Raw genomic sequence first — 22,500 nt, forward strand, 5'->3', positions numbered from 1 at the left:
GGGTTACGACTCTCGGGAAACACGCTCGATGCCTCTAACAGCGCTGAGTGTGGCTCTCTCGCTCTTTCACATTCCCCGTCTCGCTCTCACTGACTCTCTTCCCTCCGGCTGTGTCTGTATCTCACTCCGTCACCCTTTGCCCCTCCCCTCTCTCTCTCTCTCTCTCTCTCTCTCCCTCTCTCCCTCCCGCCCTTCCTCTCAGCTGGTGACATCACAGAGCCGTTGCAGGCATGCTGAGTGTTTATGTGCACTGCTGTAGTTTCCTGGAACACGGGGCAGATTCACAGAAGCTCCAAGACTCCCTCTCCCTCTCCCTCTCTCTCATTAGCACACTACTCCGCTGTTTACATAGAGCGGAACGGTGACCACCCACTTTTTTAGCGGCTTTAGTTTGGGAAGCATTTTCCCCATTCATTTTCTCTAAAATAAAATTTGAAACAAAGAGCTCTAAAACAAACCAGCAAGCTCGAAGGTGAATCGCAACATGTGGAAAAAAGTGTTTAATATATGAATCCGTTCAGTAAATTAACTACTCGATGTAAAAGGTAAGGTAAGATTTAAGTTTATAGCCATATTGTAGAGGTCGCATTGAAAATAGTTTCTATAAGTCATTTTCTTCCAGTGGTTTCTTTCAATGATTTGCGAAGTCCCGTTCTGAATCAAATGATTTTTGATATGTGATTGTAATTTATTTGTAATTTTGTAATGTAATTTTGCGTTACTGCGTTAAATACATTTTCTGTCGTATTAAAAACATTTCATGACGCGACACCCATTTGATTGCCTAAAATTACGTATTTATCATGTGAAGACTATATTAACCAAAATAAATAAATAAATAATTAATATATATATATATATATATATATATATATATATATATATATATATATATATATATATATATATATATATATATATATATATATATATATACACACACAATTACATATATAAACAGTTACTAAATTATTTCTAATTTAGAGCTTATATGTTATTGCTGAAGTAATTTGGAAAGAACAATTTAAATTGGTTAGTTCACTTGAAAATTTAAATTAACCTGTGTTTTACTCACCCTAGAGACAACCTAGGTATGTATGAGTTTCTTAAAATTAAATTAAAATTAAAAATTTTACTTTCTATTCCAAGCGTTGTTGCTGTCGGCGAGTGTTTCTGTTCAACAGTTCACAAAATTTCGAAATAAAGCATGCCTCGCACGGGCCCCAGGGGTAAACCCATGCATTTTCGTAAGAAAAATATCCATATACCTTCCGTTGTGGCGGATGACATAGGATGTCGGCGTAGTGAGAAAGAACATAATGAATTTTGATATAATCAAAGAGGATACTGGTTTTCCTTTGGTACAGTAAGGAAACTTTGCTTCCTTTGCTACTGTAAAGAAACTCATGAGATTATCAAAAGAGAGGAAGTGTTTATTACGTTTGAGATATAGATGTTTTTCGTACTTTTTTGCTCAATTTTGCCAAATCCGATTTTAATCACGATTTTGGCCCACAAAGACATGCTTTCCTGTCAAAAAAGCTTTCGGTGTGAATTTGAAACATTTCCAAAAGAAAACCAATTAGAGCTTAATTAAGAACTTATAACAAAATAATCACTAAAAGTCTACTCTAGAACTCTAGAACAGACATATTGTAAGTAAATAAATAGATAAATAAATATCCTGTCTACAGAGATGTTTTTGCCATGCATTGGTCATAGTTTGGTCATAGATGGTCTCAGGCGTTGAAACAGATTTGTTGGGCAAGGTTCAAACGTACTGTACGTTTATGCGATGCAGAAGCACAGACTCATTTTGCTATCAGACAGGTCGCGCTCCTGATCCGCGGCTGTTTACCACAAACGCAACAATTATCCATTATTTTGATTACAAACATCGTTACTGTAAAAAAAATTCAGCATTGTGATTCCGTTTAATCACAGCGCAGTAATGCAATCTTTTATAGACATATTCACGTTTAAACTAAATATTTCTTTGTTTTCCTTCCTCCACGAGTGCCATCTATAATTGCCTAGTTTATCTAAAAGTGCACTTGTGCTCGTTTTAAATCTAGCCAAAAAGCCACGTGTTGACAGCGAAACAGCAGACTTTAATTAAATGCATTTACACTGCAATTTCAATTATAGTGTCATTCCATGTTCATTTTTACAGTTTTTTAACGAAATAGACTGCACTGTTACAAAGTGTATAGAAGTATATGGAGTACAGTTTTTAGATTTGGAATTCTGCGGGAGGTCAGCTAAGAATCGTGGCATGAAACGATCTAGAAAACGGTCGAAAAGTGAGTTTATTATGATTTCGATTAATCGCACAGCCCTAATTCTCATTTTAAAAAACCGGTCTCTTCATAAGTTATTGCTTTTGTATTTTGTATTGACTGTGATTTTTACTTTCTAAATTCCGTTGTGCGCTAAAGAACATCCCAACGCAAGTCACAGCAGTGTAAAATTTTTCATTATTGACTAAACTATCCCTTTAAAACGCTATCTTTGAGAGCAGGAATGGGAAAAAGCAGTGTGAACACACATTTCATCTGACTACTCATTTAACATTCCCATTCCCAGCAGGCTTTATCCAGAGCTCATTTGCAGTTCCTCTCAAGTCTTTCATTTTATTGATCGATTGACTCATCGGACAGGAATATCTTGATGATCATGAGCTGAAACGCCGCGTACAGCCATCGATCTTCCCCAGCACATTGTTCAGGGAAATCCCATAACACTTCAAACCTTAAGCTATTTATTTCGCCATCGCTATAACCACGACCAAAACAAACACAAGCGGAGAGCTAATATAATAACTTAATGACATATTTGGCACGAGTATCCAAGTCGGTTTGTCACCCAATTAATCTGGAAGGACTTGGGTCGCCGTTTTTGGGAAGAAAAAAAACGCCACGCGTGATTAGCTCTTTCGTCTTTGAATAATTGAAGGTAATAAGAAAGCTGGAGAGCGAGGTGCTTCAGAAAAATCACAAATGAGAACATTAGAGGTCGTGATGGATGGAGCTTCGCCGAGGTTTTGAGCGGCAGACTCCATCATACGCCGCCCCGTCCATAAACACGCAATCTTTTTGGAAGACTGCGCATTTCCAAAGGGTTTGGAAGAAGTGTAGAGGAGGTCCGTCTTCGCGGGATAGCCTGCCTGACAGGTCACGTTGGTAAAGCCTGGCGCTTAACAAAGCAGAAAATCAATGGCACATTTACTTGGGCTCAATGTTAATCAATACGCAGTGTGTACAGATACGGGCACAGAAAGACCAAGAGACAGGGAGAGAAAGAGAGCGCTGAAATATTTATCCTACAGATCCCTTTCATACAGCGACGCCAAGCAAACAATACCACACGGCCAACACCCAAACGAAGTGCTGCTGGATCCTTTACAAAGAGCCTGGAGCATTAAAACTCAACGCTCGGCCCAAAATAGGGAGAGAACACAATCCCAACTCGCATAAACAAACACGCACTAAGATAAATCTTTTCCACATCACAAAACACGTAATGTAATCAACACAGCCTCTTCTTCAGATTAGTTCGAGCACTTTAACACAAGGGACAGTGTACCGTAAATAAGAGATACGGCTCACAGCACAGTAACGGGACTCATCACAAAATAGTTATTTTTTGTTAGTGAGCAAATTTTACTTCTGCTTGCATGCGGAAAATATGAGCAGATTCGTTTTAGAGAAATTTATCAATTTAGCCCAGCCAGGCTACATTTATTCAAGAAGAACTGATTCTTTTCAGTGGAACACAAACATATAGTAAACCAGTTTGATTAAAAAAATAAACAAATAAATAATGGATTCTTTTTAGTTAACGAAAACCTAATATGTACAACCCAACCAGTCTAATGTAATTTGAGAAAGAATGAGTTTTCAGAACAATTGCATTTTTGTTAAAACATATGCTAATAGTGTCTTTTGATTCCACACTGTAAAAAAAAACTTACTGTTTTTTTGAGTTTTCTCAACTTTTGTTATACAAACTTAAAACAAGAAACTTGAACTTAAAATGTTAAGTTTGCTCAACTTTGCCCAACCAGTACAGTTTGATTTTTCTGAAATGATGACAAAAGCATACAGGCACTGCAAACAGTGCAATCTGATTCTAAAGAGAATGATTCTTAAGAATTGATTCTTTTTAATGATTCAAAAACATACTGTGCAATCCAGCTAATGCAATTAGCTGAAAACAAAAAGATGGGCATATGGACAACTGATAGTTTGTTTCCAGAAAGAATAATTCTTAAGGTCTTGAAGGAGAAGGAAAAAAAAAAAAACCATATAAATCAACCAGTGCAATTTTTTTGCAGTTTATTCCAGAAATACATATTCTTAAGAATTGTTTACAAAAACAAATAAACAGTAATAATAATAATAACAACAACAGTCCAACCAGTAAAAACCAGTAAAATAAATGTTTTTTTTATAAAAAAGATAATAAAAGATAATAAAAAATCATAAAGCTTAACCAGTGTTTGATTCTTAAGAACTTATTCTTTGTAGAAGAATCTAAATATACAGTATGACCAGTGTAGTCTGATTACTGAATGAGTGAATGAATATATGTATAAACTTTTTAAGTAAAATAAAAATACATTTTGAATCAGATTCACTTGAACCAAAAGTTGTTACTTGCTTATTTTTGCTTAAACATTTTGGATCAAATATCGAACTACGTTCATGCAACCTCTATAGTAAAATTATGAAAAAGGCTAACAAACAACTCTTAACAACTCAGCAAAGCAAATACCTGGTAACAGAACTGGTGACTTTAGCAAAAGAGAAGCAGAGCAAGCAGAAAAAAAGCTCGCAATTTCTTCAGGAAATGTCAAAATCTAGTAGGACCTGAATGATCAGAACACGAGAGGCCATGACGCAAACACATCTCTGCTACAAACCGATTGGAGAGATAAGAGGGACGTAAACACCCAGCCGCGGATGAAAATAGCTCGTGTTGTAAAGCTCAGGTGGGAACGAGTCAGAGTCAAGAGTTCTAGCCGTGATGTCAGGGAGCTGCTTTGATCAACAACAAAAGCGGCCACCGAGAAAAAACACCTGGGCTTCATACACATGGACCTCGGCCAAAAAGTGAGGTTAGAGCTCATGCAAAGCAGCACCAAATCCAAAGTCGCGGATGGGAAGGTATTTTTTCCGTGACAAGAGTCACCGCCCGTGATGGCTCGGAAAGCTCCCGGATACGAAATCGTTTCAGTTTGAGCGGCAGATCTGCTCTGATAAACGGTGCAGAAATAGAAAGAGTTTAAAAGTCAGTGGAAGATGGGGAAAACTGACCAGGATGTGTGGAGGTGGGCGGAAAATGTTGCTGGATTTCCACTACACCGTACGAAGGTAATAATAATAAAAACCAAAACGCTCACAGCATCAATTGTAGATGGCTAGAGAATCCGAGAGGCATTTTGAAGATGCCGAAAATAACCTATTCTGATTTAATAAAAAAACAACAGCAAACTTACGATGGTGCTCCTGAAAGAACATGACAGTCTAGAGATTAGATAAAAAGTCTAACGAATAAATAAATAACATTAACACAATTAAAAATAAATTCTCGTTGTTTTTGTTTTAACCAGACCAAAATAATACAGCCCTATTTACCACATTTTAGAATGACAGAATGAGTAATATACTATAATAATAGATAAATTACAATCAAAAATATTACCTCTACTTTGGCATTTTGACCTCAAACAAGTGCAAATATGCATTGCGAATAATAACAATAAAAATATGCTCGTTTTTTACGTTAACGATCAATGTGTCACAAGGGAGAAACTATTTATTTATTTACTTATTATCGTTATTAACTTCATTAGTAAATTATTTACATATAAATTACATATAAATTTACGTAAAAATTGCAATAAAAAAACTAAAATACTATAAATAGTAACAGTAAAAAATAATAAATTAATTATAATTATCAGCGTCGTTATTCTTCTTACTATTATTAATCTATGTACACATTACAGCCTAATGGTTGCTTAGCGATCAATGCGTCAAGAAGCGAGAGAAAATAAAATCAGGGTATTGCACATGGGTTATTGAGCAGTCAAACATTAAAACGATCATTATCGGTCATAAAAAAAATAACATCTGTCGATCTCCGTTGGAGATACTGTCGCTTACTCCTCTGTGCCACTTTAATGTGCTAAAATGAGCTTATGGATATAGGACACCCTCTCTCTCTCCCCATTTCTCTCCTCCTTTCAGCGACGCGGGCCAGAATGGTAAATAATGCAGTTCCTCTAATGATCAGCTCTGAATGGAGAAATCTGCAGCCAGCCAAACAGATGAGGGAAATAAATAAAAGATGGATGCTACAGTATAAACAAGAAGCCTCGCTGTACACAGGGGGAAACGACAGACCTGAAATGCAGAGGGAGAGAGAGAGCCAGAAAGACTGCAAGAATGATATTTTCATCCACTCCCCTTAGGGCGCCGAAGCCCAACTCCAAATATGTGAAATACGGTGTCATTTATTATTGATTTACGCTATTTATAATCCTGCCTTGGTGTGTGTGTGTGAAACTGTCCAGCTGCAAACTCACGGAGCAGAGAGAGACAGATACAACGGCGTTTCATTACAATCGAACACGCGAGGCCACAGTCTCCCATCTGTTTCATACGCCGGCGTTAATAGCGCTCCCTTCAAACCTGAAAAAGAAACATTGGCGTATAACGATGCTGACGTCCGAGACGTTTGCTTGAGCCCATTCAGAGCCGGGCTATGATACAAACGGCCGAAAGCACGCGAGCCAAATCTCCGACAAATCAACGAGTCTGAGAAATTAACCAGACTGAAATCTGGACACGCGCAATTTTCGACTAGCACCGTTTACCATACGCCTGCGAGATACCAAAAATAAAATAAAAAAGGCTAAACATGGCTTAATGGGATTTGTTATAAATATAAGTCAATAAAATAGTGCAACTCTAACCTATTACTGTTGTTTTTAATTTTATGGTAAAATTACAAATTAAAATAATAATATAGTATTTTTTTTATCATTTAAGTCAGCAGTAATAATAATAATTATTATTATTAATGGTAGTAGCAGCAGTAGTATCGTCATCTTTGATTAATTGATAAAATTGTTGCAATTTCCAAAAAAAAAAAAAAAAAAAAATAAATAAAATTACACAATTCGATTTTTCCTCAAATCAATAAAAAAAGCAAACAAAACAAAAAAGTGAATACAAATAAATATTGTATTATTTGTTTATTTACTATTCCTGCATGATGCAAGTATAACATCTAAAATGCTTCTTATACTTCTGTGTGGAGATGAGCAGATTTAGCACCCATATGATTTTTACTGTAGATACATACATCCGAGATCGTTGTCAGGTAGTGTGTTAAAACACACAAACATAAAGACAGGATCCACAAACAGCATGCCCGGAGTACAGATGCTCCCGAATTTCACTCTGCTTCCCACAAACAAGATAATTGCAGCTCTTCATGCAAAGTTTGTATTACAGTTTATTTGCTCGCTGCAGCTAATTGCTGCTTTGAATGGCTCTGGACTCTCCTCTCGGATCTTGCCAAAAATCTCTTGAGCGAACACACACAAACACACAAGACAAGAGCGCCGATCAACAGCACGGACTGAAGAAACGTCCCGCAGACGACGCGCTCCCAACCGGTCCAACACGCCATCCACGCTGATGCTACAACAAAGCAGATTTACTCAAGCGAACTTATTACAAAATTCTATTGAGTCAATCCCGAAGGGAATTTTCTTCGTGGGGAAAAGGTGGTTCCCAGCAGACTTGTTATGGTAACGAGAAACCAAGAGAATCTGTCAGGATCTTAATATTCGTGTAGATCAGAATCAACTGAAACTCACGGCACGTTCTGTAAAAAGACAGTGAGGATTCATTTATCTATCAGGAATGACTGGATAAAGAATCCTGTGAAAAATTCAGTTCGTCCCAATAGGTCCCGAGTTGTGATGTGACGTATGAATTTTTGCAGGATGTATACATTTACTTTTTTTAAGTTTAAGTTTCAGTGCTGAGCAACTTTTGTCAACACAGAAAGAAATTGAAACACCATCGGATGCATAACATCTAACAAAAGCAGCAGCAAAGGCATTTATTTTGCAAAATAGTTTTTTTTTATTTTTCCATGCCTTTTGGCTGTTTTTCCTGGAGATTAAGGCGTAAAAATAAGATTAAAATTAAACAATTTGGGAATTTTTTATTTTGGATTTTAATAGCATGTTTACCAGCATTCAAAATATATATATATATATATATATATATATATATTTTTTTTTACTATTTTTTTAGTATTTTCCCATTGGCTGATATGAAACCGATATACATGTCATATTAGAGATCATTTAGAGATATTAAAAACATATTAAAATTATATTTATTATACACAATAGTTTCTTAATTTAGAAATAAATAATTTGAAAATGAATAAATACTAAACAAATAAAACAAATATGTAAAAAGTGATTAATCTTGATGGCTAGTTCTTGATTCAAAGGAAAATAAATTTAAATGTTCATTAGACATTCAAAAACTTAACCATAAGTTAACTTAACAATAATAAATTAAAGAATGCTGACAAACAAGTATAACAGCATTTTAAGTTTATTTATAATAACAAAAAAGCTAAATGGAATAATACTCTTTTTGTTCTGTCTAATAATGTGTTATTAAACTAAGGTTTTATTTTTACTTTTTTTTTTATTAAACTAAAAATAAAAGTCCCGCTACCAACACATCAGCCAACCAGAAATGACGAAAAAGCCGATATTACTAATTGTCACCACTATTATATCTGTTCCATTAAGTTATGCTTTATCACATGGTGCATTATATATATGCTGTCAAAATAAAAGTCAGATTGCAACCCATCAAAAAAAAAAAAAAAAAAAGTGCCCAATAATTTCTCTCCCATAATCAGTCATGTTTTCCTTTTCATAATCGCGGCTGGTTAAGACACGTGTTGGTCAAAGTCACGGAGTGGAGCGGTGCGGTGCGTTGGAAGAGCCCAGCCCTCTTCAGTCCGCTCAGGCTCTGCCGCTTTTGTTCTCTCACACTCGGATGTCAAAACAACATCAATGGCTTCTTCTGCGAGGAGCACGTGGGAGGAAAGACCTCATTCATATTTACTCGGTCCCTCAGGCTCATCGCACTCTCACGGCTGAGGGAGTGGGTGTGCTGCTCCATTAGCCCACTGGTGTCTCCACTCAAGAGCTCCAGGCCCCTGCGGACCCTGGCCTGGCCTGGCTTTGACCAGAGGCTTCAGAGATGCTCAGATCCTCAGATCCAACTCTCTCTCTCTCTCGCGGCTGTCAGAAATGATGCGGGTGAGGTAGAGCGCTGTATGAGCATGAATAATACAGGCAGTAAGTACAAAGATGCGTAGAGGCTTTTAAAAGCAGGAAAATAAGGCTCTCGTATTAAGAGGAGCAAATGACGGTCATGGAGCCATGAAAAGCGCAGAGATGAAGTGAGGTCTTCTGCTCCGTGTTGTGAGGCTGGTAAAGTGTTTAGGATTGTGGGCCTTTTATTAACCCCACGCCGGCGATACACAGCGTGTTAAAAAGATCCGTTCTGCCTGGAAGCATAATCAAATTAGGCGAAATATTGAATAAACGAACACGCAAGAGGAAGAATTCTGAAATGCGTGGGGGCCAAAAAGCTCATTTAGCTCTGAATTCTTTAAAAAGGGCTCGATGACTGGATGGCATTTCAACTGGAGTTCGTCCAAATGTCCATTCAGTTGCAGTATGGAAGCTGTCAGAAGACTCGTGCGGAAATATGCCGATTAATTTGTGAGATAAGAACCATATCCGAGAACAGCTCTGTTCTGCAGATTTTTCACGTTCTTAATGGCATCTAACAAAATCGCCAAAGCTCGCAAACAAGCATTTTTCCGTCTTGTTTTATCAAAGTCACGACTACAGAAATATATAAACATTAATATATCAAATAATAATAATAATTGTAATAAATTTGTATTTATTTCTATTTATCTAAAAAGGAAATGTATACTTTTATTCAGCTAGGATGTGTTAAAGTGATGGTAAAGATTTATATTGTTAGAAAAGATTTTTATTTTATTTTTTAAACGCTGTTCTTTTTTTTACTTTAATTCAAATAATCCTAAAAGAAGTATTGCCGTTTTCCCCCATAAAGCTTCCAACTCACAGCTTCCATTTACAGGGAGTGTAGCTATTGCTCTTCAAGAACAAGACGGAGGCCAATAAATTGGTTTAAAATATCGTCCACTCAGCCGGAAATCAAAAGTCAGTCTGGACCTCAGCAGCCGTCAGGAAATAACGGCTGTTTGAAAACATGCTTGTGGGGAAGCACATGGTCTGCGTATCTGCGGGTAACCTTACAGCGCGATTGTTTTCTCTCACTCAGTCTGTGCAATAAAGGCCATGCTGCTTCCCATAAAAGACCTATTCCTCTGCTATTAGTCCATCTAATATCCTGCTCTCATCTCGTTACGGTCTATGTAATGCGTGGAGGAGCACACGACAGGAGCCCGATCAGTCTATTCCGGCAGCTTACATTAAAAGAAAAGGGTGGAATTAAAGGGACAGTTCACCCAAAAATGTTCATTCTGTAATCATCTAATCATCCTCCACCTGTTCATATTAGTTTATATTAGATATTCTGAAGAATGTTGGTAACTATACAGTTGATGGGAGGCACTGACTTAATTTTTAACACACACACACATGTTTGTTATATATATATATATATGTATATATATATATATATATATATATATATATATATATATATATATATATATATATATATATATATATATATATATATATATATATATACATATATATATATATATATATATATATATATATATATATATATATATATATATATATATATATATATATATATATATATATATATATATATATACATATATATATACATATATATATATATATATATATATATACATATATACATATATATTTAACTGTATTTAATATTTCAAATATGTTTTTGATTTTCTATTTTCAGTTTTTACTTGACTAAGTTTAAGTTTTAGTAATTTGTTCTTTTGTAATTTTTTAGTAATTAAAGTTGAAGTAATTGAAATTTTTATTGATACATTTTTAAAGTTTCAGTCATTTTAATTCATTAATTTAAACATATTTCAATTAGAACCCAAGAATAAAATTCTAGTGTCTATCTTGTAATTTTTTTTTCATCTGTTTGTAATGGGTTTTTTTTTTTTTCATTTATGCAGTTATGCATTATTATGCATTTTATTATGGTTTTTTTTCTGTTTTTTTATCTATTCCAATATATGAAAATACAACAGTTTTAGTTTTCAAGTAGTCATGTTTTGAACATTTTTCATAAAGTAAATTAATAAAACGAAGATTCTAGAAAAGTTATCAACAAGAAATATCAACAAGCGATATATTATATTAAAAAAATATAATCATGTATCAACAACAACAAAATATTTCCATCACCAAAAATTGCTGACAGTTGTTTAACATTTTTTTTATCAGTTGCCAAATATTAAAGGTTTTGCTAGTTCCACCTTAGCTCGCTTTCTTTCAACGTTAAAACTAATGCTACACTCTGGAATATTTTCTTTCCTCATGGAATATCCTGTTTAACTCAAAAATGCAGACGTAAAATGGGCTGCGATTGCTGTTTTGTGTTGACTATAATATCCAAAGACAACGTTAAGTAAGACCTAGGTTGAGTTCCCACTAAAATCTAAACACTGTGGGGCTTTCAATATTTTCAGCTGTTTGTTTGAGTGGCCCAGCATAGCAACACCGGCCCAAAGAATGGCACGAAGACTATCTGTTGGAAGAACGGCGTGATGTTTAGGAAACGTTACGGTTTAAATTACTTATTGTACGATTCCAGTTGGAGATGCAAAAAGTGCAGAAACGACGCACTTCGCCTTTGATTTGGAAAGGAACTGCAGAAAACGACGGGCAGAAACTGTTCCCCGGCAGGTCGTAGAAAAGCCTGTGGTGTGGTGGATGGAGGCTCATATTGATCTGCTCCGGTCCTGGCAATGTTTAGAGCATTACGCAATGCTCCTCTAACAAGCCATTACGGCCAGTTTGACTGACAGCTGGGCTCACAGACATAGACTGCTGCGGAACGATACATCCGTCAATCAATCAAAACACTCAAGCTGTCAATCCATCAGCCGCTGCAGAATACAGAGACTGATAGATGCATTTATGTAGAACGTAGTCACAGCACACATCTGGACGGCTACGTTCTGATTATGAGGAACCAACTGCTCACACAAAAGAGAGAAAAAAAGAGAGTTCGTAAAAAGATTGAATGACAGAACAAACTGTTTAAATTGACGATTGACGCTAGTATGATTTATAGTAAGCGTAATAGATTTATCCATCATGCAGTTTAGATTCACTGATCATAATGAGAATTTCATTCCAAAATCAATATATATGTTCCGCTTAAATAAATGTATATTAAAATGTTCATTAATAATAATAACAATAATGATTTTAGGACTATTAAACGTTCCACACCAAGCCCAGATCACTCCCAGAAAATAATTACAGCACAAATCAATTATTAAAAATAAAATATGAATATTCAGTGAGTAATAAATCTCGCTTTTACACCACAGATATCGCTAACACTTTGAGACAAACTATTGTTAATAGTTCTAGAACCAGCACCAGATTTGCCCGACCGAGACTGCACAAAGAATGCTAGTCAGCACACCAAAGCCCGGATAGAGTAGCCGTCTACTGCCTGCCGCCCGCTTCGTTTGGCAGCTCTGACCTGGACACGGGTGCCAAGACGGGCGGACAGGGTGCCACATTCAGAGGGCCAGGCAGGAGGCTTGATGACCATCTGTGAGGGCTGGCACCTGGACCAGCCAGCGTTCTCCCTCCAAAAACCCATGTACTGTACACGGGTGACTTCCTCCTAAACCTCTGCCATCTACCTCTCACAGCCTACCGAGCATTCTGCTGAAAAGACTGCTCGCAGTCACTTCCGTTTAGGACTGGCTTGAGGTACAATAATGACACGATTGTCTTTTTACAGCTGCTTTATAGCAGAATCTGAATCGTCTCCATAGTTATGTCTCATTAATTGTTTTGGTATTTTCCGAGCTGCTCTGACAATATTTGTATAGTATGAAGCGCTATCTGCCTTATTTTTCAAAGTGGAAGCAGGCTGGTTTATGAGTTTATGCAGGGACCTGAACATGGCTTTGAATCTCACTCATCTTATCAATTAGTTCTGTATAATAATAATAATAATAGCAGCCAAATAACCTAATAACCCAGCTTCTGTGATGTCTAGTAATCAAAAAAGAAAAGAAAAAAAAGGGGAAATCAATAGTATCTGTAGCTTTCGAATTTGTCTATATTTAATTTATATATATGAATCCAGTTATAAAAAAGATGCCATTGAACAAATATTAGCCTTTATGTCGTTTCATCATTATTTGAAGAATGTGAACATAATTTATATTGATTTAAACTTGCATTATTAACTATTTAACATATATAACTTATTATCTATTTATACATTTAAAAACTTTAATGTTAGATGGGCTTGATCATGATAACTTTCAGAAAAGTGTATAATTAATTAGTTTGTTTTGTTTTTTAATCAATTGAATTTTGAATAAAATAAACAAATAAATAAAAAGTGACATTTATCTCACAATTTTAAAATTCTTTTAAATTTTTGCTTCAAAGAAATCTTTAAAACAAGACTATAAAAAAATATTATTTGCCACAAATTGTATTAAACAACACTACTACTAATAATAGTAATATGCGTCAAATAATGTCAAAATAAATATTTCTAAAGCAGCAAATCCAAATAATTTAACCATTTCTGAAAGATCTCACGTTGATGCTGAAAATTAAAAAACATTTCACAAAACTTATTTATTTTTGAATAAATGCGGCACTGAAGAGCATAAAAGACTTAAGTTAAATAAAATCTTAATTAATAAAAAAATCTTATTAACGACAGGGCCTTCATGATTTTGGAGCTAACAAGATTTAGATCATACCACCCCACCTTTACTTCATGAGTCAATTGATCTCTCTTCCGATAATAAATAGTCTAAACTTGTGTCAGCAAAAGAGTCTTGGACAAATGCATTTTTTGGTGTTGAATCAGCAGAGAGTGAGAAATCGCTATGCAATATAGGCTTCATAGTAAGCACTAAAACTTGTGCTGAATTGTTGTAGGGTTGCTCAGATCTGTCAGGGAAACAGTTAAGCTCCGCCCTCTGCCTCTGCCCGTCCCACCCTCTCGGCTGTAACGGTGCTGGACTGACCTGGCCGGGCTCCAGCCGCTATGGAGTTCAGCCAGCTCTAAAGAGAGAAAAAGAAGAGGGAACAGAGAAAGGTGGAGCGGTGCAATGACCCTGTTCTTCAGGGAGCGGCGGACAGCGAAGGATACAGAGAGAAAGTGAAAGAGAAATGCACCGTAAGGGAAACTAATCTTTCAGCCGCACAAAGAAACTGTCCCTATAGAGGAGACAAGGTGACCGTGATCGCTTCATAACATCTTCATTACGCAGATGACATTAGTGCTGCAGTGTGTCACAAGTTTCATCTTTATCCCTTGAAACTCTGCATAACTTTAAAGCCCTGATATAGTAGTTTGTGCATGGGTTATAGTTTTTAAGTCTTTCAGGTTCACTATAAGATGCACTTATTTAATTAATAATAAATTACGTTTTTTTTATATTATGAAATATTACTACAGTTTAATAAAACTATTTAAAATAATTGAAAATGCATGTTATTCCTGTGTAAATTATATAAAAAGAACAGCACAATTTTTTTAAAAAAAAGTTGGTAGCACTGTAAAAAACTTAATCGATGGATGAATGGAAGGATGGATGGATGGATGGATGGATAGATGGATGGATGATAAACAGACAAACAGATGGATGGATATATGGGTAGATATATAGATAGATAAAGGGATAGGAAATGGATAGAAAGATCATAGATAGACAGGCAGATGACTTGTAGGGGACAGACATATGGAGAGATACAGACAGACACAGACAGTAAACGATATAGACAGATAGAAAGACAGACACAGATAGAGTGAGAAAGAAACAGACGGACAGACACAGACACACACAGACAGATAGACAGACAGACAGACAGACAGAGAGACATATAGACTGACAGGCAGACAGACAGACAGACAGACAGACACACACACACACACACACACACACAGATAGACAGACAGAGACAGAGAGGGATATAGACTGACAGACAGACAGACAGACAGACACAGACAGATAGATAGACAGACAGACAGACAGAGACAGAAAGACAGACACAGACAGACACACACACACAGACAGATAGATAGACACACAGACAGAGACAGAAAGACAGACACAGACACACACACACACACAGATAGACAGACAGACAGACAGAGATATATATAGACAGACAGACAGACAGACACACACACACACACACACATACAGACAGACAGACACACACACACACACACACACACATACATACATACATACAGACAGACAGACAGACAGACAGAGATACAGACAGACACACAGACAGAGACAGAAAGACAGACACAGACAGACACACACACACAGACAGATAGATAGACACACAGACAGAGACAGAAAGACAGACACAGACAGACACACACACACACACACACACAGACAGATAGATAGACAGACAGAGACAGAAAGACAGACACAGACACACACAAACACACAGATAGACAGACAGACAGACAGAGATATATATAGACAGACAGACAGACAGACAGACACACACACACACACACACATACAGACAGACAGACAGAGATACAGACAGACAGACAGACACACACACACACACACACAGACAGACAGACAGACATACAGACAGACACACAGGTAGATAGATAAAGACAGACAGATAAACAGAGACAGACAGACAGACTTTAATTACAAAGCAGAAATTATACTGTATGTCATGCAAGATGAAAAGAGGGAAGCGGAACAACAGAACATCCAACAGAAGCGGAATCAGAAGGCTGTATTGTGCTGATTAGCATACGAGTCACACCCATTCAACAGCCCCGCTCTGTCCTGATGTGTTCTTATCTGTAGTGCTGTTTGTGTCTCTCTGCCTCTTAAGAGCTCATCTATAATTCAGTGCTCTAAATAAAGAGACAGCGCTGTGATAAAACACGAGTCTGGGAGCACAGGCGCTCTTTCAAACCAATAACCCTAGGACCTGAACCCAAAACACACACACACACACACAACAACAACAACACACACCTCTGAAGGGATGAGGGTGCAATACTCCAAGGGTTCACATCTTTCTGATGATAATTAAGCTAATTCTTGACAGGTGCTTTATGTATATGCTCTAAAAGGGGAAATTAGATTACCAAACAACCACTATCGCCAAAGAGATTTTAATAAAGGCTCAAGCAATAAGCAAAAACGCATCTGAAAATAATCAAGACATGTTTTCAGTATTTAAATTGGCAGCATTTCAAAAGTTTTTGATGATGCAACAGAATAAGAGTTTTGAAATGAAGTTTGTTATAACTGCTGAAGTTTGAACCACAGATGCTAAAGCTAGCCACAAACTTAACTTAATACTAAGTGTATTAAATCATCACAAATGTTCAAATCAAAGTTCTGGTGGATATTTACCATCTCTCAGTATAAGTAGGTAGTTACACGACCATCTTTAGCAGACAGTTGTGGTGTGGGAGAGCTTCAGACTTATCTACTACACACACACACACACACACACGTCTTAATGCCTTCTCTGAATGAGACACACGCTCAGTCAGGCTACTTAATATGCAAACAAATCTGTCTTCATAAACTTCATCAGGCCCTGTGTGAATCACATTCTCAAAGCCTCCTCCTCCTCAGAAGACCAGCAATCACACAAAAACAACATCTCAGGCACAGACGGAAGATGCAGACTAATCATCTGTTTATTTATGGATTTAATTTTTGTCCAGTAATGATTATTAACAGTAATCTGCAGAGTAGACTGAACTAAGGATGGAAAATATATTTTTGATCCAAGTACTATTGCAGGCAATATCGAGATAAATATATATATATATATATATATATATATATATATATATATATATATATATATATATATATATATATATATATATATATATATATATATATATATATATATATATATATATATATATATATATATATATATATATATATATATATATATATATATATATATATTTATATTTATATTTATATATATTTATTTATATAATTTTTTTTTGGAGCGGTACATATACTGTAAACACACACACACATGAACTAAGAGTAAACAATACTTTTATATAATTTATTAATCTAAGTTAATGCTAATTTCAACAATTACTAATGCATTATAAAAAGAAGTCGTGCTAGTTAATTTTAGTTAATGCACTATGATTTAACATAAACTAACAATGAACAAGTATTAATGAATACGGTATTAAATTAACATTATGATTCATAAATTACATAATGAATTGCATATACAATTACACACCGTAATTATACTGATAAAATATCTTTATGATAATCAACCCAGCCATTACCAATTTGAACAAGGTAAAAGGTGTTAAACTATTTTCCATTGGTAGCTAAACACAAACACAACCCACATTTAAAAAAAAAAAAAAAAAAACATTCACAAGCGATAGATGCAGTTTTGCATTTGACTCCTTTCCTCGGGGTCTAAGCAATAAAGCTGCAAAAAGCCTCTCTAAAAATGCATCGAATAAAATCTCTATAAAGAGCAGATGCATTTGCATGCTTTTTTGGAGAAGGCCGGTTTGGAGCTCAGAGGTGTGGGCGTTTAACAAGTCGCCAACAGCTCATCTTCATTTTCAATTCATTTTCCGCCCTCGTAGCAGGAGATCTGCCCGGCACGTTTGTGAGAGCCAGTGCGCTTTCACAACCCTCCTCGGAGGAAGAGTGTGTACGAGCGAGCGAATTATGTGCGAATGCATGAAAAGGTCATAGCATTACTTGACCAGAATGTGCGTTTGTGTGTCATGCGTGCTGTCTAGGAGGCTTTAACACACGCGCACACACACACACACACATCTACCCACTACAGACTGTAAGAATAACACGCCAGTGACTCAAGCTATCAGACGCAGACAAACATGCTTGAATGAACTCACACGCGAGGGCCACGCAAAGGCCGTCTACGGCATAAATAAGACATAAGATAGACTGAGTATAGCGCATGACATCAGCGCTCAGGACACTCAGACATTCAAGCAATTCGACATGTAAACGGGACGTCTTTTTTAAGCGCTTCCCTTTGAAAATTTAAACAGATAGCTCGTGCAAACATGAACATTTTGGCATTTTTTGAAAACTCACAACTTTCTAATGCAAAAGGAGAATTTTCGACTGTTTCTAAACATTTTTTTGGAACATAAAAGGAGACATTTTCTAGTCCTGATTAGTTTTTCAATGCAATGCAATGGGATTAATTTCCAATTCAATAGAATCAAAAAGCACATAAACAATAGCAGTTTCATAAAGCTTTATATTTATTTATTTATTTTATTGATTGATTAGAATATATCCTGTTTAAAGTTGCAAAGAGGCTTTTTTTTTTTTTTTTTTTTTTAATCCATAATTTTGGATGACATTTTAGGATTTTTGGTTTTTCTGGAAATGTACCTGCCCCTTTGTAACCCTAGTAGTGTTTTTTTTTTTTTCTAAACTGTTTTATGTATCACATTTTATCATTTTTGTCAAATTGAATGTTAAACATATATATTACACTTTGAAATAATTCATATTTTGAAATAAAACATTGTATATCTATAAAAACAATCTATAACATGATATGTAAAATTTTTCACATCCAGAATAAATATATGAGTTTGTACTGTTTATTTATTATGTATAAAAAAATTAATTATATATATATATATATATATATATATATATATATATATATAAATCAATTATTTTGTATAATACAATATCTACATTTAAAACGCAAATAAAATATATATCCTATATAAAACTATAAACTATAAGATTATGTATTCATGCATAAAATAATGTTGTTGTTTATTTATGCAAATAAACCTTTTTAAAGTATAAAACTTAATTCAAACAACATTTTGCAATACCTTTTTTACCTCTAATGCACGGTACTTTATATAAATAACTGCCTTTCTCCATGTTTAACAATATCTTTTTCCTAAAGTATCAGCACAGAACGCTTCATATTTAATGCTTACACGTCTCACACATGTTGAATAATGCATGAAGCTGCATATGGTGGTTTGATATTGCGTATGTGCTGCTCCGACACCGGCATCAGACAAATGAATACATCACAACTACAGTCCATCCGGGCCAGAAACAACAGGACTGGCTGGGAGTGTTACGGTTCAAAAGCAGCAAGCGCGCCGTGTCCTCACGGACGCATTAAACATATGGTCTAAAGTAACATCGGTCCCTGCTCAGAGAGCGTGTTTACAATCAATACTAATTCAGCGAGGAGGGGGAACAGGGGAAGAGGGAGAGTGAAAGAGTGGAAAGGCGCCGTTGGCAGTGAGCAGGTCTCCAGGCGAGACTTTCAGCACCATCTGTTTCCTGATCCACAGCCCCAGTCCTAAACCCGGTCCTACACCAGCCTGAACCCAGCCGAAGCAGCCTAGACGCGCTCTAAACACTTTATGAAGACAAACAAATCCCACAGAAAGTCCTTCAAGTCCAGTTCAGCCTTAGACTGTGCATAGAAAATGTGCTTAACATTTCTCCTACATTTCACGCCTTTGTTTTGATCTCTCGTTTTTCACTTTCCTTTGCATTTTACTTTGTAGTCTTCCTCATTCCTTCCACAGCGTACTTTAAACTTCATCCTTCCCTTCCTTATTCCTTGTTTCCTTGTACTCTTTATTCCTGTCGTGCATGCATTTCACCTTCTTCCTTTACTGCAGGATTTACTACAGAAGTCCCAGATTTCAATTTCTAGCCAAGAGAAAACCTACACATCCAGCTGTACTTCTCAGAAATCCTTCAGAGATTGGACACGGACACAAGCTCCGGTGTGCTACCAGAGTCCTCAGACTCCAGCGGTCTGTGTGTGGCTCTCTGACCAGGCCAACATGTCTGTATACAGATGCCACGGTCCGTCTCGTCTCTTTTAGCAGGAACAGAGGGAAACCACATCGGGCTAACCAATGTGTTTGTGGCTAGCCAGCAATCCACTGCTACTCCAGATCCAAGAGGAGAGAGAGCGTGCTCACACACACACAGTAACATATACAAGCATATGCACGTGTATTCTAGCTAAAATATTTTAAATATTTTAAATAAAACAAAAAGTGTTTAAAATATAGAAAAATTACATAAATTACATACAAAATATTATAGGTTTTAAAAGGGAGAAATAAAAAAACAGACAGGATGACTGACAGACAGACAAATGGACGGACGGACAGATTGATAGACAGACAGATGAATGGACTGACAGACAGACAAACAGACAGACAGACGGACGGACGGACGGACAGATTGATAGACAGACAGATGAATGGACTGACAGACAGACAAACAGACAGACAGACGGACGGACGGACGGACAGATTGATAGACAGACAGATGAACGGATCTACAGACAGACAGACGAACAGATTGACAGACAGACGGATTGACAGACAGACAGACAAGTAGAGATAGATAGATAGATAGATAGATAGATAGATAGATAGATAGATAGATAGATAGATAGATAGATAGATAGATAGATAGATAGATAGATAGATAGATAGATAGATAGATAGATAGATAGATAGATAGATAGATAGATAGATAGGAAACTGCACCAGTGGCAAAAAACTGTGATTTATTTTTTTTTTTGGCTCAAAACATACACCACAAGTGACCACACAGTTCTAGAGAAAAAATAAAGCCTAGACAAACTTCCTTTACTAACATAATAATAAACACTTCCACTGAATTCAAACCTGTTAAAGGGACTCGAAAATAAAAACTGTCATCATCGGCAAAAAAATCCAAAAGACTTTGATTAAAATCTGTTTATCATATAAAACAATTGCATCCCCTCACAAGATTTGGATTAAAAAACATTATTACACAGATTTATTTTACATATTTATGACCTTTTCGGGTCTTTAAACTTTTGGTTACCAGAACTTTCAATAGAAATAACAAAACATTTAGTCTTATGGGTTTGGAACACAAATCACGACATGAAATTCACATTTTTGGGTGAATTATCTCTTTCAAAGTTTAATAAAAAAGCCGCATGTACTGTGTCAAAGCAGCCAATCAGATGTCATTCTTCAACAACTCTGTTTGATGACCTATGGCCCTTGGCTATTTCAACAGGGATGCCTACAGCTGACTGGACTACACGCACACAAACACACACACACACACACACTCAGAAGACTCTGTCCTACCAGGAGGAATGTGATTGACTCCAGATGGCTTCAGAAGTTCCAGTGGCTGTTCTTTACTGGGAAGTCCATCTGTGGGAGACAGAGAGAAACCATTCCAACTGAGAAATGCTGAGGGTCAGGGAAGCATAAGTCATCAAGATATTGTATTACAGCTCTGCACATAAATTACATATGGAGCATATGGACCATTGCCAGAGAAGATGCTTTATTTTGAAGCAAATGAGATTGACATACACTCACTATCTCAAGGTAACCGTCTCGATTTAATGCAGTACATGCTACCAGTCTCATTATGCATCAATGCACCACAAAACAGATTCTCTTTGTAATTTTGCATCAAAAAGAAAACTTTTCACCTCTGACACAGCTCCCCTATCAAGTCCCAGGTGCTTTTTCTCTGAAGGTTCACTGAGGATTTCTTTGACGCATTTTGATTTGAAATCTAAAAAATCCACTGAACATAAAAACGTACGTCTACCTGTTATATCTCTATAAAAAAAGCCCACCTTCTGTTTGCATCGGTTTAAATCCGGCGTCTACCCTGATACTGGTCCACAGCACACATGAAATGAACATGCAACAGATATCCTAAAGCAGGATTTGTAATTATGAGGAGAGGCAAAACAATATCAGTAGGCATGATAACTCTGGGAGAAGCAGCTATAAATAGCCCAGATCTCTAAAAGAGGAAGAGAGAGAGAAACGCTCACTGCAGGATACATGAGAGCATTAGCATTCACACACACACACACACACACACACACACGCAGAGGAGCACAGGAACCATAAAACCCGCACATCTCATCTCATAATAATCCACCAGAACAAAGGAAGAAAATGTGCACAGGGGGAAATCTCACTAAACCTGTTAGAAACAAATATATATTTTTTCATATTGTGACATTAAGACAATTAAGCATCTATTATTACAGGAAGGTGAAAAAAAAGTAATTATATATCA

At 36.2% G+C, this 22,500-nt stretch overlaps 1 protein-coding gene across 2 annotated transcripts in view; it reads right to left on the reverse strand.

The window, feature by feature from the left end:
- Positions 1-22,500, reverse strand: part of hdac4 (histone deacetylase 4) — a 238,410-nt gene that overhangs the window by 105,856 nt on the left and 110,054 nt on the right. The window contains exon 3 of one of the 2 annotated variants that reach the window (XM_043249636.1): positions 21,540-21,608. In XM_043249636.1, coding sequence (XP_043105571.1) covers positions 21,540-21,608 — 69 coding nt within the window. Of the gene's footprint in view, positions 108-21,539; positions 21,609-22,500 lie in introns of those variants that run through there. The other variant, XM_043249637.1, reaches the window with a different exon arrangement.

The sequence above is a fragment of the Puntigrus tetrazona genome, chromosome 9 (assembly GCF_018831695.1).
Source record: "Puntigrus tetrazona isolate hp1 chromosome 9, ASM1883169v1, whole genome shotgun sequence".
NCBI classification, from domain to species: Eukaryota; Metazoa; Chordata; class Actinopteri; order Cypriniformes; family Cyprinidae; genus Puntigrus; species Puntigrus tetrazona.